The sequence below is a fragment of the Syngnathus typhle genome, linkage group LG13, assembly GCF_033458585.1.
Source record: "Syngnathus typhle isolate RoL2023-S1 ecotype Sweden linkage group LG13, RoL_Styp_1.0, whole genome shotgun sequence".
Classification (NCBI taxonomy): Eukaryota; Metazoa; Chordata; class Actinopteri; order Syngnathiformes; family Syngnathidae; genus Syngnathus; species Syngnathus typhle.
In genome coordinates, this window is record NC_083750.1 from 1,540,138 (window position 1) to 1,561,442 (window position 21,305).

General features: G+C 44.4%; 1 protein-coding gene across 1 annotated transcript; it reads left to right on the plus strand.

Annotated features, from left to right (window-relative positions):
* The first annotated feature begins 13,078 nt into the window (after nt 1–13,078).
* On the plus strand, nt 13,079–20,864 carry LOC133165958 (uncharacterized). The gene is made up of 2 exons (XM_061295890.1): nt 13,079–13,258; nt 13,737–20,864. The coding sequence occupies exon 2, from the start codon at nt 13,978–13,980 to the stop codon at nt 19,948–19,950; it is 5,973 nt and encodes a 1,990-aa protein (XP_061151874.1). The 5' UTR covers nt 13,079–13,258; nt 13,737–13,977; the 3' UTR covers nt 19,951–20,864.
* The last annotated feature ends 441 nt before the right edge of the window (nt 20,865–21,305 follow it).

Here is a 21,305-nt window from a genome sequence, read left to right on the forward strand (position 1 = left end):
CCGAGAGCGTTTTTTTCGATGCCAACCTAACCAGAGTGACGGGAGCGGCACAATTCAGAAAAAGTGCTCAGCTCGCCGAGAAAATGCGATTTAAGCAATAAAATTAAAAATGCTTATAAAACATAAACCAAACGTTGGAGGTGGTCGTTTCTTCATGCGCAGTGAATAACTCGGCACTCTAAAGCACCCGAGAGCGTTTTTTTCGATGCCAACCTAACCAGAGTGACGGGAGCGGCACAATTCAGAAAAAGTGCTCAGCTCGCCGAGAAAATGCGATTTAAGCAATAAAATTAAAAATGCTTATTAAACGTGGTCATTTCTTCATGCGCAGTGAATAACTCGGCACTCTAAAGCACCCGAGAGCGTTTTTTTCGATGCCAACCTAACCAGAGTGACGGGAGCGGCACAATTCAGAAAAAGTGCTCAGCTCGCCGAGAAAATGCGATTTAAGCAATAAAATTAAAAATGCTTATTAAACATTAACCAAACGTTGGAGGTGGTCATTTCTTCATGCGCAGTGATAAACTCGGCACTCTAAAGCACCCGAGAGCGTTTTTTTCGATGCCAACCTAACCAGAGTGACGGGAGCGGCACAATTCAGAAAAAGTGCTCAGCTCGCCGAGAAAATGCGATTTAAGCAATAAAAATAAAAATGCTTATAAAACATAAACCAAACGTTGGAGGTGGTCATTTCTTCATGCGCAGTGATAAACTCGGCACTCTAAAGCACCCGAGAGCGTTTTTTTCGATGCCAACCTAACCAGAGTGACGGGAGCGGCACAATTCAGAAAAAGCGCTCAGCTCGCCGAGAAAATGCGATTTAAGCAATAAAATTAAAAATGCTTATAAAACATAAACCAAACGTTGGAGGTGGTCATTTCTTCATGCGCAGTGATAAACTCGGCACTCTAAAGCACCCGAGAGCGTTTTTTTCGATGCCAACCTAACCAGAGTGACGGGAGCGGCACAATTCAGAAAAAGCGCTCAGCTCGCCGAGAAAATGCGATTTAAGCAATAAAATTAAAAATGCTTATAAAACATAAACCAAACGTTGGAGGTGGTCATTTCTTCATGCGCAGTGATAAACTCGGCACTCTAAAGCACCCGAGAGCGTTTTTTTCGATGCCAACCTAACCAGAGTGACGGGAGCGGCACAATTCAGAAAAAGCGCTCAGCTCGCCGAGAAAATGCGATTTAAGCAATAAAATTAAAAATGCTTATAAAACATAAACCAAACGTTGGAGGTGGTCATTTCTTCATGCGCAGTGATAAACTCGGCACTCTAAAGCACCCGAGAGCGTTTTTTTCGATGCCAACCTAACCAGAGTGACGGGAGCGGCACAATTCAGAAAAAGTGCTCAGCTCGCCGAGAAAATGCGATTTAAGCAATAAAATTAAAAATGCTTATAAAACATAAACCAAACGTTGGAGGTGGTCATTTCTTCATGCGCAGTGAATAACTCGGCACTCTAAAGCACCCGAGAGCGTTTTTTTCGATGCCAACCTAACCAGAGTGACGGGAGCGGCACAATTCAGAAAAAGTGCTCAGCTCGCCGAGAAAATGCGATTTAAGCAATAAAATTAAAAATGCTTATAAAACATAAACCAAACGTTGGAGGTGGTCATTTCTTAATGCGCAGTAATAAACTCGGCACTCTAAAGCACCCGAGAGCGTTTTGTTCGATGCCAACCTAACCAGAGTGACGGGAGCGGCACAATTCAGAAAAAGTGCTCAGCTCGCCGAGAAAATGCGATTTAAGCAATAAAATTAAAAATGCTTATAAAACATAAACCAAACGTTGGAGGTGGTCATTTCTTCATGCGCAGTGATAAACTCGGCACTCTAAAGCACCCGAGAGCGTTTTTTTCGATGCCAACCTAACCAGAGTGACGGGAGCGGCACAATTCAGAAAAAGTGCTCAGCTCGCCGAGAAAATGCGATTAAAGCAATAAAATTAAAAATGCTTATTAAACATAAACCAAACGTTGGAGGTGGTCATTTCTTCATGCGCAGTGATAAACTCGGCACTCTAAAGCACCCAAGAGCGTTTTTTTCGATGCCAACCTAACCAGAGTGACGGGAGCGGCACAATTCAGAAAAAGTGCTCAGCTCGCCGAGAAAATGCAATTTAAGCAATAAAATTAAAAATGCTTATAAAACATAAACCAAACGTTGGAGGTGGTCATTTCGTCATGCGCAGTGATAAACTCGGCACTCTAAAGCACCCGAGAGCGTTTTTTTCGATGCCAACCTAACCAGAGTGACGGGAGCGGCACAATTCAGAAAAAGTGCTCAGCTCGCCGAGAAAATGCGATTTAAGCAATAAAATTAAAAATGCTTATAAAACATAAACCAAACGTTGGAGGTGGTAATTTCTTCATGCGCAGTGAATAACTCGGCACTCTAAAGCACCCGAGAGCGTTTTTTTCGATGCCAACCTAACCAGAGTGACGGGAGCGGCACAATTCAGAAAAAGTGCTCAGCTCGCCGAGAAAATGCGATTTAAGCAATAAAATTAAAAATGCTTATAAAACATAAACCAAACGTTGGAGGTGGTCATTTCTTCATGCGCAGTGAATAACTCGGCACTCTAAAGCACCCGAGAGCGTTTTTTTCGATGCCAACCTAACCAGAGTGACGGGAGCGGCACAATTCAGAAAAAGTGCTCAGCTCGCCGAGAAAATGCGATTTAAGCAATAAAATTAAAAATGCTTATAAAACATAAACCAAACGTTGGAGGTGGTCATTTCTTCATGCGCAGTGATAAACTCGGCACTCTAAAGCACCCGAGAGCGTTCTTTTCGATGCCAACCTAACCAGAGTGACGGGAGCGGCACAATTCAGAAAAAGTGCTCAGCTCGCCGAGAAAATGCGATTTAAGCAATAAAATTAAAAATGCTTATAAAACATAAACCAAACGTTGGAGGTGGTCATTTCTTCATGCGCAGTGAATAACTCGGCACTCTAAAGCACCCGAGAGCGTTTTTTTCGATGCCAACCTAACCAGAGTGACGGGAGCGGCACAATTCAGAAAAAGTGCTCAGCTCGCCGAGAAAATGCGATTTAAGCAATAAAATTAAAAATGCTTATTAAACATTAACCAAACGTTGGAGGTGGTCATTTCTTCATGCGCAGTGATAAACTCGGCACTCTAAAGCACCCGAGAGCGTTTTTTTCGATGCCAACCTAACCAGAGTGACGGGAGCGGCATAATTCAGAAAAAGTGCTCAGCTCGCCGAGAAAATGCGATTTAAGCAATAAAAATAAAAATGCTTATAAAACATAAACCAAACGTTGGAGGTGGTCATTTCTTCATGCGCAGTGATAAACTCGGCACTCTAAAGCACCCGAGAGCGTTTTTTTCGATGCCAACCTAACCAGAGTGACGGGAGCGGCACAATTCAGAAAAAGCGCTCAGCTCGCCGAGAAAATGCGATTTAAGCAATAAAATTAAAAATGCTTATAAAACATAAACCAAACGTTGGAGGTGGTCATTTCTTCATGCGCAGTGATAAACTCGGCACTCTAAAGCACCCGAGAGCGTTTTTTTCGATGCCAACCTAACCAGAGTGACGGGAGCGGCACAATTCAGAAAAAGCGCTCAGCTCGCCGAGAAAATGCGATTTAAGCAATAAAATTAAAAATGCTTATAAAACATAAACCAAACGTTGGAGGTGGTCATTTCTTCATGCGCAGTGATAAACTCGGCACTCTAAAGCACCCGAGAGCGTTTTTTTCGATGCCAACCTAACCAGAGTGACGGGAGCGGCACAATTCAGAAAAAGTGCTCAGCTCGCCGAGAAAATGCGATTTAACCAATAAAATTAAAAATGCTTATAAAACATAAACCAAACGTTGGAGGTGGTCGTTTCTTCATGCGCAGTGAATAACTCGGCACTCTAAAGCACCCGAGAGCGTTTTTTTCGATGCCAACCTAACCAGAGTGACGGGAGCGGCACAATTCAGAAAAAGTGCTCAGCTCGCCGAGAAAATGCGATTTAAGCAATAAAATTAAAAATGCTTATTAAACGTGGTCATTTCTTCATGCGCAGTGAATAACTCGGCACTCTAAAGCACCCGAGAGCGTTTTTTTCGATGCCAACCTAACCAGAGTGACGGGAGCGGCACAATTCAGAAAAAGTGCTCAGCTCGCCGAGAAAATGCGATTTAAGCAATAAAATTAAAAATGTTTATTAAACATTAACCAAACGTTGGAGGTGGTCATTTCTTCATGCGCAGTGATAAACTCGGCACTCTAAAGCACCCGAGAGCGTTTTTTTCGATGCCAACCTAACCAGAGTGACGGGAGCGGCACAATTCAGAAAAAGTGCTCAGCTCGCCGAGAAAATGCGATTTAAGCAATAAAAATAAAAATGCTTATAAAACATAAACCAAACGTTGGAGGTGGTCATTTCTTCATGCGCAGTGATAAACTCGGCACTCTAAAGCACCCGAGAGCGTTTTTTTCGATGCCAACCTAACCAGAGTGACGGGAGCGGCACAATTCAGAAAAAGCGCTCAACTCGCCGAGAAAATGCGATTTAAGCAATAAAATTAAAAATGCTTATAAAACATAAACCAAACGTTGGAGGTGGTCATTTCTTCGTGCGCAGTGATAAACTCGGCACTCTAAAGAACCCGAGTGCGTTTTTTTCGATGCCAACCTAACCAGAGTGACGGGAGCGGCACAATTCAGAAAAAGCGCTCAGCTCGCCGAGAAAATGCGATTTAAGCAATAAAATTAAAAATGCTTATAAAACATAAACCAAACGTTGGAGGTGGTCATTTCTTCATGCGCAGTGATTAACTCGGCACTCTAAAGCACCCGAGAGCGTTTTTTTCTATGCCAACCTAACCAGAGTGACGGGAGCGGCACAATTCAGAAAAAGTGCTCAGCTCGCCGAGAAAATGCGATTTAAGCAATAAAATTAAAAATGCTTATAAAACATAAACCAAACGTTGGAGGTGGTCATTTCTTAATGCGCAGTAATAAACTCGGCACTCTAAAGCACCCGAGAGCGTTTTTTTCGATGCCAACCTAACCAGAGTGACGGGAGCGGCACAATTCAGAAAAAGTGCTCAGCTCGCCGAGAAAATGCGATTTAAGCAATAAAATTAAAAATGCTTATTAAGGGTTCCGGTTATGGCGGCCATGTGAGAAGACGTGTTTTTTCGCCGCTCCGCTATTTGCGCTAATTTCTGATGCAAAAAGTTTTCCTTAGCTGCAAAGTGTGATTCATTACCACTCCTAACTCTTTAAGATGCCTCCAAAAGCAATAAAAACTCCGCAGGATGCCAACGAAAAGACAAAACAATCCAAGCTAATGGACTACACTCTTCGTGACCAGGTAAAAGCTAAGGCTGGCGACAGCAGCAATACTGCGCAGCTAGCTGGGGCTACAGGCGCGGAGGGAAAAACTCAGGACGGTAAGGTGGATAAAATCCTTGATATTGTCACTACTATCAAGACAGACTTGGACAATATCCGTGAGGAGATAAAGGATTGTGTCAAAAGAGTCAACGAAGCCGAAACCCGCATTTCTAACGCGGAAGACGAAGTGGAGATCCTGCGGGCTAAAACATCTACTATGGAAGCGAAACAGAAAGTGCTCGAGGAAAAGATGCTGGACTTGGAATCGCGGTCCAGGCGCAACAACTTAAGACTCGCGTTTCTGCCAGAAGGATCTGAAGGGCGAGACCCCTGTAAGTTTTTGGAAAAATGGCTGCCGGAGACATTTGGTCGTGGAATTTATGCTACTCCCTTTATCATCGAGAGAGCCCACAGGATTGGCCCGAGACGAGATAACAACGAATTGCCCCGTGTTCTGATCATGAAATTCCTTAACTGTCGGGATAAGATGGCTACAGTTACTGCAGCGAGAGCAAAAGGGAACATTCACTACGAGGGGCAACAATTACGCTTCTACCCTGATCTTGCCGCGGAGATACACCAGCAACGCAAACTGTTTGATCCTGTCCGAGAAGAGTTGCGCAAATTGGGACTGAGACATGGAATAGTACACCCGGCAAAGCTACTGGTGACCCAAGATGGAAAGACTTTTGCTTTCAAGACGCCAGCGGAGGCTTGGAAATTCATACGTAAGACCCAGAATGGTGAAGAAGCGTAGGGTTGTAATTTATATCAGTATTTGTTAAGTTTATAAGTAGTGTGTCATGGTTGGCTACTTATTTTAAGTTAAATGACTACTTTATCACTGCTCTACATTTAATACAACCAAAGGACAGCAGCTGGGATATACTAATACGAACAGAAGCGCATATAGCAGCGGTTTGCATATGTTTTTGGGACAAGAGGAAGGTTAGACTGCTCCTCACGCAGTGTGGATCAATCGCAGGCGATGACGGAGGCTGCATCAAGGGGGGAGGGGTGCCCACGGGCGCGGGGGTTGGGGTGTAATTTTGTTTTGGGGTGTTATACACGGGTTTGTTGTGTTCAATGTTATGCTTCTCTCAAAATCTTATTTATGTTTACTGGTAATTTGGCAACAACTGTTCACAAGAAGGTTGCGCTGATACTTTTGTTTTATGGCTAACTTTTTAGAGTGTTAACATGGCGCAAGGTGTAAATCTTAATTTTGTAACTTGGAACTGCAGGGGGCTCCAACGTTATAAAAAGGTTAAGCAGGTCATGAGCAAACTGAAAAATATGGATGCTAAAGTGGTGTTTTTACAAGAAACTCATCTAATGGAGGGCGATGAAAAAAGGATCAGAAGAAGGTGGCGGGGTAATATATATACATCTGCATTTACCTCTCGCGCAAGGGGAGTAATGATACCCATTCATGAAACTGTTCCATTCCAGGTAAACAATGTTATTAAAGATAAGAGGGGCCGATACTTAATAATTCAGGGGTCGCTATTAACAGAAAGCATAAATTTAGTAAATGTGTATGGTCCTAATATTGATGACTCCTCTTTCTTTGAAGACTTGTTTCTTATGCTTCCATCTCTGTCGGGACATCATATAATAGCAGGGGACTACAATTGTACGTTAGAACCAGGGTGGGACCGCTCAACGGGAGTGGACCAGTCTCATAATAACTGTAGATCGACTATAAAGCAATTCATGAAGGACCTGAAATTAACAGATATTTGGAGAACACAGAATCCACAAAGTAAATCATATTCATGTTATTCTGCAACATTCCAAACATATTCACGTATCGATTATTATTTAATTTCAGCAGATTTGGTATCAAAAATTGAAAGTTGTGCATATGATAATATTGCTATATCAGATCATGCGCCTTGTAAGCTAGTTTATCGAGATGATGATATCACCTGTGATCCACCGAGATGGAGGTTTCAGCACAAGTGGTTACAAGATGAAGAATTCATACAATTTATAGGAAATCAAATTGATGAGTATTTTTTATTTAATGGGAATCAAACATCTGCAGGAGTCAGATGGGACGCTTTTAAAGCATTCCTCAGAGGACATATAATTAGTTATACTGGCCGAAAAGCTAAGAAAGCTAAACAAGAACTAAAACTCCTGGAAAATAATATCAACAAAGCCCAGGAGAGAGTATTTCAGAACAACGATCCTGTGGCGGCAAAAGAACTTCTACTCCTGAGAGCAGAATATGAAAAACAATCCAGCCTTAAGGCTGCATCCAGTCTCTTACGGCTAAAGCAGTCATTCTACGAACAAGGGGACAGGGCTGGAAGGCTATTAGCGTGGCAAATAAAGCAACTTGAATCGAAAACAGCAATTACTACTTTAGAAAATAGAGGTCAAACAATAGTTAACCCAAAAGAGATTAATGATGCGTTTAAAGAATACTATCAAAATTTGTACAACACAGAAACAAACTGTAATATTCAGACCATGGATGAAGTCTTGGATAGGTTAAATGTTCCGACTATCTCAGATGAACAAAAAAACGTACTGGAATTAGAAATAACAAAAGAAGATATTGCAAGTGCCATTGACGCAATGAAGTTAGGTAAACGGGCGGGCCCGGATGGCATTCCTATTGATATCTACAGGAAATTTAAAGATAAACTTCTGGCGCCTTTGTTAGATATGATAACAGAAGCATTTGAAAGAAATTGCCTCCCGCTGTCCTTGAATGAAGCGTCAATAGTTCTACTGCCAAAACCCGGTAAACCCCCGACGAAATGTGAAAACCTGAGACCTATCAGTCTTTTAAACTCTGACCTCAAGATAATCTGTAAAATATTGGCAAGGCGGCTTCAGACTATCCTCCCTACGGTAATAAGTAACGATCAAAATGGGTTCATAAGTGGAAGACAAGGCTTTCACAATGTGAGGAGGGTTATAAATGTTCTGCATTACAAGAAAGAGGAAAAAGACTGTGCACTCCTTTCTCTTGACGCAGAAAAGGCCTTCGATAGGGTGGAATGGCCCTATCTTTTCAATATTTTAGATAGATTTGGCCTTGGAAGCAATTTTACAAAGTGGATAAAAATACTTTACAGAAATCCAACAGCAGAAATTTTAACTAACAGACATTTTTCAAAACCAATTCAAATAAAAAGAGGCTGTCGTCAGGGCTGCCCTCTGTCTCCCCTGCTTTTCTCCTTAGCGATAGAGCCTTTTGCAACGGCAATACGCTCTCAGCCGCAAATATCAGGAATAAAAATAGGCCAGCATGAACATAAGATCGCACTGTTTGCCGATGACGTCATACTATTTCTATCAAAACTTACGTCCTCAATCCCGGCAGTTTTGGAAGTAATAAAATTATTTGGGACTATCTCAGGATATAAAGTAAATGAAACAAAGTCTTCAATGTTACTGTTAAACACAATAGAAAGAAAGCATCCCAATGCCCAAATTACAGCTTACAGATTCAAAATGATAGACCAATTCGAATATCTGGGAATTCTAATATTACCAAACACAGAAAAAATGGTTGAGGCTAATTATGGCAGGCTTAAAGAAGAAATCAGAACATCTGTGGACCGATGGAAGTCATTGCCTCTATCGATTATGGGAAGAATAAGTACTTTAAAAATGATTATATTGCCAAAATTGTTATACTTATTTCAAAATATTGCTTTGCCCCCTCCCACTGACTTGTTTACCTGGATAAGAAAAATTATTTTGAGTTTGATATGGAACAATGGAAGATCAAGGATTCGTCTCTCTCTTTTATACATGCCATTCGATGGGGGAGGGTTAAGATGTCCCAATTTCTTGTGGTACTACTGGGCTGCGCAACTGCGCTCCATGACTTTCTATTTCAATAACGATAACAATAACCCGCATTGGGTGGAAATGGAAGGTCAAAATTTGAAATTACCCCTGCACACGTTTTTTTATTCTGACACAAAAAAACGATTATTAAAACAAATAACAAATCCTCTTTTGAAACACATGGTGCAAGTATGGTATGATGTTAGAAAGTATCTCAGAGATACACAAACATTATCGCAACTAAGTCCGATATGGGGTAACCAGTTGTTTACTCCTGGGAGAGCAGATGCCACTTTCAAAATATGGGCGACTAAGGGGCTGGGGACAGTTGGGAATCTCTACCCTCCACAGTCTGATGACTTTATGACCTTTGGAGAACTCGAGGTTGAATTCAATCTTGACAAAAAACACTACTTTAAATACCTGCAACTGAGAAGTTTTGTAAAAGGGTATCAAAGTGACCTACGACGGATCCCATTAACACGGCTGGAAAACTTGCTGTTGAAGAATAAATTACGAAAAGGCATAATCTCAGAATTTTACATCCTACTACAAACAAATTCAAATGAAAACTCAAGAAGTAAATTATTATCCTGGAACAATGATCTGAATACTAAAATCAGTGAGCAAGAATGGGGAAGAGTTTGCAAAAAATCACAAGAAATATCTATTAATAGTAAGAGTAATACAATTTAAATGGTTACAGCGAGTGTACACGACACCGGTTAAATTGAATAAATACAATAAGGATATTCCGGATGTCTGTGTAAAGTGTGGCTTAAAAGGAACGTTGATACATTGTATGTGGGAATGCAGTCAGATAAAACGTTTTTGGTTAGAAGTAAAGGATCAAATAGAGAAAATAATATCAAAAGAGCTTACTTTGGAGCCCTCGCTGTTTATACTGGCTCTATATCCAAAGAAACACAACTTCAGTAGAACAGACTCAATTTTTATTGATATAAGCTCGTTAATGGCCAAAAGATGTATTGCTCTAACCTGGAAAAATGTTACTGGACCGAGCACCTCCCAGTGGCTAAAACAGATGCTCTCTTGTCTTCCATTGGAAAGAATAACATATATACGTAAAGCCAAACAACATTTGTTTGAAGGGATTTGGAGGCCTTTTATTGATTTCGTAAAAGACTTGGACTTTTCTGATAACCTTGTTGACTTTTGAGCCCCTGCAGGAAACACTCATTTTGCCAGTTGCAATATTACAAATAAAGAGAAGCTGTTTTGTTTTAGTTGTTTAAGTTAATTTGAACATATAATAGACAAAATGTTTGGGATACATGCTTTGCTCATTCTAGATTTTGCTACTTCATTATTTCATTATTTGTATTTTTTGTAAAGAAATACCATGTAAGACGTATTTTGTGAAATTGTTTATGAATGTTGTACATGGAAAAAATGTGAATAAAAAGTGTATTGGAAAAAAAAATGCTTATTAAACATAAACCAAACGTTGGAGGTGGTCATTTCTTCATGCGCAGTGAATAACTCGGCACTCTAAAGCACCCGAGAGCGTTTTTTTCGATGCCAACCTAACCAGAGTGACGGGAGCGGCACAATTCAGAAAAAGTGCTCAGCTCGCCGAGAAAATGCGATTTAAGCAATAAAATTAAAAATGCTTATAAAACATACACCAAACGTTGGAGGTGGTCATTTCTTCATGCGCAGTGATAAACTCGGCACTCTAAAGCACCCGAGAGCGTTTTTTTCGATGCCAACCTAACCAGAGTGACGGGAGCGGCACAATTCAGAAAAAGTGCTCAGCTCGCCGAGAAAATGCGATTTAAGCAATAAAATTAAAAATGCTTATAAAACATAAACCAAACGTTGGAGGTGGTCATTTCTTCATGCGCAGTGATAAACTCGGCACTCTAAAGCACCCGAGAGCGTTTTTTTCGATGCCAACCTAACCAGAGTGACGGGAGCGGCACAATTCAGAAAAAGTGCTCAGCTCGCCGAGAAAATGCGATTAAGCAATAAAATTAAAAATGCTTATAAAACATAAACCAAACGGTGGAGGTGGTCATTTCTTCATGCGCAGTGATAAACTCGGCACTCTAAAGCACCCGAGAGCGTTTTTTTCGATGCCAACCTAACCAGAGTGACGGGAGCGGCACAATTCAGAAAAAGTGCTCAGCTCGCCGAGAAAATGCGATTTAAGCAATAAAATTAAAAATGCTTATAAAACACGAACCAAACGTTGGAGGTGGTCATTTCTTCATGCGCAGTGATAAACTCGGCACTCTAAAGCACCCGAGAGCGTTTTTTTCGATGCCAACCTAACCAGAGTGACGGGAGCGGCACAATTCAGAAAAAGCGCTCAGCTCGCCGAGAAAATGCGATTTAAGCAATAAAATTAAAAATGCTTATAAAACATAAACCAAACGTTGGAGGTGGTCAATTCTTCATGCGCAGTGATAAACTCGGCACTCTAAAGCACCCGAGAGCGTTTTTTTCGATGCCAACCTAACCAGAGTGACGGGAGCGGCACAATTCAGAAAAAGTGCTCAGCTCGCCGGGAAAATGCGATTTAAGCATTAAAATTAAAAATGCTTATAAAACATAAACCAAACGTTGGAGGTGGTCATTTCTTCATGCGCAGTGATAAACTCGGCACTCTAAAGCACCCGAGAGCGTTTTTTTCGATGCCAACATAACCAGAGTGACGGGAGCGGCACAATTCAGAAAAAGTGCTCAGCTCGCCGAGAAAATGCGATTTAAGCAATAAAATTAAAAATGCTTATAAAACATAAACCAAACGTTGGAGGTGGTCATTTCTTCATGCGCAGTGATAAACTCGGCACTCTAAAGCACCCGAGAGCGTTTTTTTCGATGCCAACCTAACCAGAGTGACGGGAGCGGCACAATTCAGAAAAAGCGCTCAGCTCGCCGAGAAAATGCGATTTAAGCAATAAAATTAAAAATGCTTATAAAACATAAACCAAACGTTGGAGGTGGTCATTTCTTCATGCGCAGTGATTAACTCGGCACTCTAAAGCACCCGAGAGCGTTTTTTTCGATGCCAACCTAACCAGAGTGACGGGAGCGGCACAATTCAGAAAAAGTGCTCAGCTCGCCGAGAAAATGCGATTTGAGCAATAAAATTAAAAATGCTTATAAAACATAAACCAAACGTTGGAGGTGGTCATTTCTTCATGCGCAGTGAATAACTCGGCACTCTAAAGCACCCGAGAGCGTTTTTTTCGATGCCAACCTAACCAGAGTGACGGGAGCGGCACAATTCAGAAAAAGTGCTCAGCTCGCCGAGAAAATGCGATTTAAGCAATAAAATTAAAAATGCTTATAAAACATAAACCAAACGTTGGAGGTTTTATTTCTTAATGCGCAGTAATAAACTCGGCACTCTAAAGCACCCGAGAGCGTTTTTTTCGATGCCAACCTAACCAGAGTGACGGGAGCGGCACAATTCAGAAAAAGCGCTCAGCTCGCCGAGAAAATGCGATTTAAGCAATAAAATTAAAAATGCTTATAAAACATAAACCAAACGTTGGAGGTGGTCATTTCTTCATGCGCAGTGATAAACTCGGCACTCTAAAGCACCCGAGAGCGTTTTTTTCGATGCCAACCTAACCAGAGTGACGGGAGCGGCACAATTCAGAAAAAGTGCTCAGCTCGCCGAGAAAATGCGATTTAAGCAATAAAATTAAAAATGCTTATAAAACATAAACCAAACGTTGGAGGTGGTCATTTCTTCATGCGCAGTGAATAACTCGGCACTCTAAAGCACCCGAGAGCGTTTTTTTCGATGCCAACCTAACCAGAGTGACGGGAGCGGCACAATTCAGAAAAAGTGCTCAGCTCGCCGAGAAAATGCGATTTAAGCAATAAAATTAAAAATGCTTATAAAACATAAACTGTCCGAAAGTCTATTGATCCGACACCGACTTTTCCGAGGTGCACTTGAACGCCTCCTCAGAAAGCGGGACACTTATGAGAACGCTGCACGCTCCTTTGCTGGTCTCGCGCTTAGGGAGGAAAACGGACTTACAAACCCCTTTTTCCCGTGACATTTGTGTGCGTTTATGAAACCCCAGGTGAGTTAGCAGACTGGCCTGTACACTTGGGGGAGCGAACATATCTTTGTTTACTTCCTGTTGCTGGTACGAGTGAATATAACTTGTATGGGATAAGCGCGTGGTTAATGGCTTCGCACGGGGTGCCGCCATGTTGTCTGCGTACTAGCGTCATATGTTTGTCAAACGTGTGCTTATAGCGTTAGAAATGTATTACTGTGTTTAGTTCAGTTGTGTACTGTACGTTGTTATTACCGACACCGAGTGCCGTCGGCCAGCAGTGCACGTCTTAAAGCGGCAGTAACGCACTTATTGAATGTTCATTAAGGGTGGTAGCAGTAGTAAAGTTTATGGCCCTGTATATCAGTTGTTATTGCTTGCATGGTGCTATTGTAGTTGAGATTTCCTACATAGCTGTTTATGCATATGTTTATTAGATGATGTAATTTGACTGTCATAATCTAATTACATTATTTCTCTTTGTTTTCCTTCTGTATAGAACACACCCACACACACACACACATGTACATACACATTTAGAACACACATATACACACCTGTATACAAGTACACACTCAAACCCACTAACATACACTCCTGGAAACCTGTACACTCACTGCTGTTGAGAATAAAGTTGATGCAAGATTCTCTAACCGGACTCGTCCATAGTGCTCCATCCCTAACCACTAATCCACATCTTTACATGGTCCTTCGAGCCGGATTAGGGTTCCCCCGACACTATGGAATCAACAACTGATAGCCAGCAGCGGGAGTCGTCGGCCCGACCCAAGAGAGATCCTCGTCCACCTGCACATTTAGACCCATATGAAGTCACTCTTTTGCCCTCTCAACAACCTGTAGCCCAAGCCTCCTCTACACCTGTAGGACAACTAGGCCAGGTTCTGTCAACCAGAGCAAGGAGTTTGACAAGTTACCGGTCAGCTGCACATTCACGACGATCATCTCAGATGTCTAACGGTCTCAGTCTGCTCCAAAGCACATCAGACATACAAGCAGCTGCACTAGAAGAGGAGATAAAGGGTTTGGAGCTTGCAGACCTACAACAGGAAATAGAAGAGGAAAGAAAGGCTGACTTGGAGGCTGCAGCATTGGATGCCCAAGCCAGGGAAGGACAACGGCTACAAGAAGAGGCACATTTGGCTAAAGAGAGACTAGCTAAAGAGATGGGGAGACGCAGGCGCTTGAAGAAGCTGGAGAAAGAGGTACAAATTGCCAGTCTTGTGAAGACCTACCTATCAGAGACGAACGATGATGCCTTGTCCACTTCATCAGCTCCCGCTACATTCTCCAAGCCGTCCCTGCGATCACAGCCACCGCGGGTGCCCTTCGTTCTCACCCAGCATCCACCTGTACAACCGCCACCTCCAGCGCCCGTTCAAATACCACCTCCAGCTACTGTCCCTGGACAGATAGTAGCACCACCCGCTAATCTCATCACAAGTGCCCAAGCTAGTGTTCCTGTCAGCGCACCACCCATTGCAGCAACAGTAGCTGCGTTTCCACCTGGACGTGTATCATCCTCGCCCGTCCTCCCCACGGTGACAAGCCATGCAGTTGGAACGCTACCGATTACGAGTCTCCCATCTCAATATCCAGGTGTTTCTGCTACCAGTATAAGCTTCACAACACCACCACTGGCAACTTCAGTGATGCCACCACCTCCTACAATGCCATTTGCTCAACCCATTACACCAACTGCAACACCCGTCCCCCCTGCACCGCCTTGGACCTACCCAGGCATGGAGACCTTGATTGCCACATCCTATGGCATTCCCAAACCAACACTTCCCTTCTTTGAGAGTGGTAAAGAAAGCGACTTTGCACTTTTGAAGATGGCACTCGACAACTTGATGAACAGTCACACTCATCTCAGCGAACACTATAAATATCAAGTGCTCCTGGGTCAGCTCAAGCTCCCGAGTGCTCTGCAGTTGGCCAAATCATACATGTATGACCCGGCACCATACACAGCAGCAGTGGGAGCTCTGCAAGACAAATACGGACAGCCGAGACAACTGGTCCAAAGTGAATTAGGGGCAATACTCAACTCCCCAGCCATCAAATTTGGAGATGCTGATGCATTCGACTCCTTTGCCCTCTCTGTCCAGTCACTGGTCGGTATGCTGCGCACGCTAGAGGGACCTGTAGGTTACGAGCTCCGGTGCGGTTCCCATGTTGACCGCCTGTTAAGCAAACTGTCTCCATCCCAGAGAGATGGATTTGTGGAATATTGCCTCGTTCGCGGCATCCTGCAGCCCGGTTCAGAGCTCACCTACTCCCTGCCTGACTTTGCCGCATGGCTCCAGATGAAGGCTCAAGCAAAGCGTCTGGCCAGTCGAGCTACCCTTCTCTATAACTCTACCGGGCCTTCTACACCTAAGAGAGAACAGTTTCGTTCAAAGCCCAGAGATAAGACCGCATCAGTCTTCCTCTGTACAAGGGAGACAGCCACCAAAGAGACCCCTCAGCCGAAGCCTCAAGCTTTCAAACTCAGCCCTTATTGCCCATTCTGTAACAATAAGGAGCACTATCTCAACTCATGTCTCGACTTCAAGAAACTGTCCCCTGCTGAGATTAAGAAGTGGATCCAGGAAGGTGACCGATGCTGGAGGTGCGGCCGGGCACACAAAGCTACAGCCTGCACGCTTAAACGGCCGTGTAAGACATGCAAAGAGAAACACCTTACAGTTCTGCATGACGCCATCCAAGAGTCTTCGCAGACAGTGCTGCTGGTTAGTAATCCAGCACCCACTATCTACATCGAACAGCCCAGAAGCCCTCAAAGAGTGCTACTGAAAGTTGTCAAAGTGCTTCTACATCATGGCGATCGCATCCTTGAGACATTTGCAGTGCTGGATGATGGTTCAGAGAGAACGATTATCCTCCCTCAAGCTGTAGAACAACTACAACTTTCACAGCACCCAGAGACGCTACATCTTAGGACCGTCCAGCAAGAGGTGAAGGAGCTGAAAGGTTCCTGCGTCAGCGTTCATGTATCCCCTGTCTTCAAGCCAAACCAGAAGTTTTGCATTCGACATGCGTTCACCGCAGATAGTCTTAGCTTGTCTGAGCACACGTACCCAGTAGCAGCTCTCCAGAAGCGCTATGAGCACCTCAAAGGACTTCCCTTGACGCCTATTCACAGAGCACAACCTCTACTCCTCATCGGCTCAGATATGGCCCATCTGCTCTCACCAACACAGCCCGTCCGATCAGGCCCATCCGGCAGTCCCATGGCAGTCTGTACAAGGCTCGGTTGGTCCCTGCAAGGTCCGTCAGACATCATTCCAGTTGCTTCTCACCAGCCTTACTGTTTTCACATCGCCACTGAATCACCATATACAGAACTTATCAAGAATGTGGAACGCCTTTGGCATATCGATACAGTTCCCTATATCAGTGAGAAGACTGCAACCCGTTCTAAGCAAGACCAGCAGGCTCTCACCCTCCTACAGACAGCCTCTGAACGCGTATCTATTGACGGTACTCAGCGCTATGCAACTCCACTGTTGAGGCGTCAGCCAGCAATCCCACTTTGTGCTTCGCCGGCTGCTGTGATGCCCAACCTACGTTGCACTGAACGGCGGCTAGCCAAGGACACAGCTCGAGCAGCTTCATACTGTGCGGAGATGGACAAACTACTTCAGGCCGGCTACGTTTCAGAGATCTCTACGGAAGAGGCCGAAACTGTCACCGAATCGTGGTATGTACCACACCATATGGTGCACCACAATGGAAAGGACAGAGTTGTCTTCAATTGTTCCTTCTCCTTCAATGGCCTCTCATTGAATGACCAACTCCTCCCGGGACCGACGCTTGGTCCAACCATGATTGGTGTCCTGATGCGGTTTCGATGTCATGCTGTCGCCATCAGTGGAGATATCAAGTCAATGTTCCATCAGATCCGCTTAATGCCAAAAGACAAACCTCTCCTACGTTTCCTGTGGCGGGACATGCAAAGAACGTCTGAACCACGGATATACCAATGGGAGGTGTTACCATTTGGAACAACGTGTAGCCCCTGTTGCGCCGTCTTCGCCCTGCAGCAGCACGTCAGAGACCACGAACCACCAGATTCCCCCCTCACGCATGTGATCGAGCAGTCCTTCTATGTCGACAATTGCCTTCACAGTGTAAGTAAACCAGAAGATGCCAAGGCTTTGGTCGATGACTTGCGAGCACTTCTGAGAAAGGGAGGTTTTGAGATCAGGCAATGGGCCAGTAATGTGCCTGAAGTTGTCGCACACCTACCCCCTGAAGCACAATCGACTAGCAGTGAGCTATGGCTGTCCAAGGCCAGTGACAACCTTCAAGAACCCACACTTGGACTGTGCTGGGATTGTTTGAGCGACACGTTGAGTTATAAGCATCGCTCTAACGAGCCTCCAGCTGCCACTCTACGTAACGTCTACAGCGTCCTTGCCAAGCTTTACGACCCATTGGGCTACATTGTGCCATTTACCACAAGATGTAAAGTGCTTGTCCAGGACATGTGGAAGGCTAACATTGGCTGGGATGACAATATTCAACCATCTGAACTTCTCGGAAAATGGTTGAGTTGGGTGCAGGAAATTCCTACTCTGCAGCAACTCAAGTTACCTCGTCCCTATTCACCAGCCAGTGGAAATACCGTCAATGCAGCCCGTCATATTCACATCTTCTGTGATGCTTCAGAGCGTGCCTACGGATCAGTAGCTTACATGCAAATAACGGATGACAGACAACAAGTCTTCGTTTCCTTTGTGTTTGCCAGATCGAGAGTAGCGCCGCGTAAGCAGCTGTCCATCCCGCGTCTCGAGCTCAGCGCCGCACTTACAGGGGCACAGCTGGCAAAAGTGATCGAGACTGAGCTCACAGTAACGCCTGAGCACATCACTCTTTGGTCTGACTCCACAACAGTGCTCCACTGGATTAAATCAGAATCCTGCCGCTACAAAGTATTTGTTGGAACACGTGTAGCAGAAATTCAGAATCTTACCAGTCCATCTCAATGGCGGTATGTTGGTAGTCTACACAATCCCGCAGATGACATAACCCGAGGACTCACCTTGAAAGAGATGGTGCAGGATCACCGCTGGAACAAAGGTCCACATTTCCTCCTTTTGCCGGAGAGTGAGTGGCCCATCATGCCCTCATCTGAGGCAGAAGCAGACACTACCGAGTTAAGGAAGTCAGCCTTCGTGGGAGCAGTCTCCAGCGCCTTGCCCACACAACATCCTGACCTGAGTAAATTCTCCACTTGGCAAGAGCTACTTCAGGAAACCGCTAGCTCCCTTCATGGGGCGGCCAACACTAACACCACAGCAAAGTGTTCAGCAACAGATTTTCTTCAAGCAGAGAAGCTTATGCTTCAAAAGGCCCAAGAAGACTGCTTTGTTGAGGAATTGAGAGCCCTCAAAGTTGGACGTGCTCTTCCTGTAAACAGTCATCTTATATCCCTGTCACCAGAATACGACAAAACCACAGAGCTACTGAGAGTCGGTGGTAGATTGAGGCATGCTGAAGGACTAGACCTGGAAACCATCCACCCAGTCATCATGGACCCAAGTCATCATGTGACTAAGCTCATCATTAAGAATGCGGATGATTCTCTGCTGCACCCGGGACCAGAACGCGTGCTTGCTGAGCTCAGACGCCGGTTTTGGATAATTCGTGGTCGAGAGGCCATTAGAAAGCATCAATATTCATGCCTGGAGTGTCGACGATGGAGAGCAAAACCGGATGTACCGAAGATGGCTGATTACCCGCCAGCTCGACTACGACTCTATAAGCCACCATTCTATTCAACAGGAGTTGACTGCTTTGGACCTTTTCAAGTGAGGATCGGTCGCCGCACTGAGAAAAGGTGGGGTATAGTGTATAAGTGCATGACAACTCGCTCAGTACACCTGGATCTGTTGGAGAGCCTGGACACGGACGCTTTCCTGTTATCTTTGAGAAGATTCATATCTCGACGCGGGAGACCATTTGAGCTTCTCATGGACAATGGCACCAACTTTGTCGGTGGTGAGAGGGAGTTGCGTGAAGCCGTCGTTGCCATGGCACCTGAGTTGAAAGACCAACTTGCTGAACAGCAAATATCCTTCCGATTCAATCCTCCTAGTGCGCCGCACTTTGGTGGCACATGGGAGAGGGAAGTGAGATCAATCAAGTCCGCACTCCGTGTTGTCCTTAGAGACCAGACTGTTCCTGAATCTGTCCTTATGACAACTCTAGTGGAAGTTGAAGGGATATTAAATGCAAAACCACTCGGCTATTTGTCATCAGATGCCTCGGATCCTGATCCAGTCACACCTAACCTCCTCCTAATGGGTCGTCATGATTCATCCCTTCCTCAAGCTGTCTATGACCCCAGTGACCTAGGAAGGAGACGATGGAGGCACAGCCAATTCATCGCCGATCGTTTCTGGGCATCCTTCATCAGTCACTACCTTCCAGGGCTCCAGGAGCGTAGTAAGTGGAGGAAAGATGGTAAGGCACTCTCCATAGGCGACGTTGTCCTGATCGTGGATCCTCAACTCCCCCGCGCATCATGGCCCGTTGGTCGGATTACCCTGACGCATCCAGGAGCAGATGGACGCATTCGGACTGCCACGGTCCTGGTAAAAGACCGCATCTATGTTCGTCCTGTCGCCAGACTCATTCTTCTTCCAGCTGTTGACGACAAGGACGAAGAAGGGACTACCAAATAGACTTTCTCCCATTGATTCAACTGCCACGTGGACAGTTGGGGGCGGCTTTGTCCGAAAGTCTATTGATCCGACACCGACTTTTCCGAGGTGCACTTGAACGCCTCCTCAGAAAGCGGGACACTTATGAGAACGCTGCACGCTCCTTTGCTGGTCTCGCGCTTAGGGAGGAAAACGGACTTACAAACCCCTTTTTCCCGTGACATTTGTGTGCGTTTATGAAACCCCAGGTGAGTTAGCAGACTGGCCTGTACACTTGGGGGAGCGAACATATCTTTGTTTACTTCCTGTTGCTGGTACGAGTGAATATAACTTGTATGGGATAAGCGCGTGGTTAATGGCTTCGCACGGGGTGCCGCCATGTTGTCTGCGTACTAGCGTCATATGTTTGTCAAACGTGTGCTTATAGCGTTAGAAATGTATTACTGTGTTTAGTTCAGTTGTGTACTGTACGTTGTTATTACCGACACCGAGTGCCGTCGGCCAGCAGTGCACGTCTTAAAGCGGCAGTAACGCACTTATTGAATGTTCATTAAGGGTGGTAGCAGTAGTAAAGTTTATGGCCCTGTATATCAGTTGTTATTGCTTGCATGGTGCTATTGTAGTTGAGATTTCCTACATAGCTGTTTATGCATATGTTTATTAGATGATGTAATTTGACTGTCATAATCTAATTACATTATTTCTCTTTGTTTTCCTTCTGTATAGCACACACCCACACACACACACACATGTACATACACATTTAGAACACACATATACACACCTGTATACAAGTACACACTCAAACCCACTAACATACACTCCTGGAAACCTGTACACTCACTGCTGTTGAGAATAAAGTTGATGCAAGATTCTCTAACCGGACTCGTCCATAGTGCTCCATCCCTAACCACTAATCCACATCTTTACATAAACCAAACGTTGGAGGTGGCCATTTCTTAATGCGCAGTAATAAATTCGGCACTCTAAAGCACCCGTGAGCGTTTTTTTCGATGCCAACCTAACCAGAGTGACGGGAGCGGCACAATTCAGAAAAAGTGCTCAGCTCGCCGAGAAAATGCGATTTAAGCAATAAAATTAAAAATGCTTATAAAACATAAACCAAACGTTGGAGGTGGTCATTTCTTCATGCGCAGTGATAAACTCGGCACTCTAAAGCACCCGAGAGCGTTTTTTTCGATGCCAACCTAACCAGAGTGACGGGAGCGGCACAATTCAGAAAAAGTGCTCAGCTCGCCGAGAAAATGCGATTTAAGCAATAAAATTAAAAATGCTTATTAAACATAAACCAAACGTTGGAGGTGGTCATTTCTTCATGCGCAGTGATAAACTCGGCACTCTAAAGCACCTGAGAG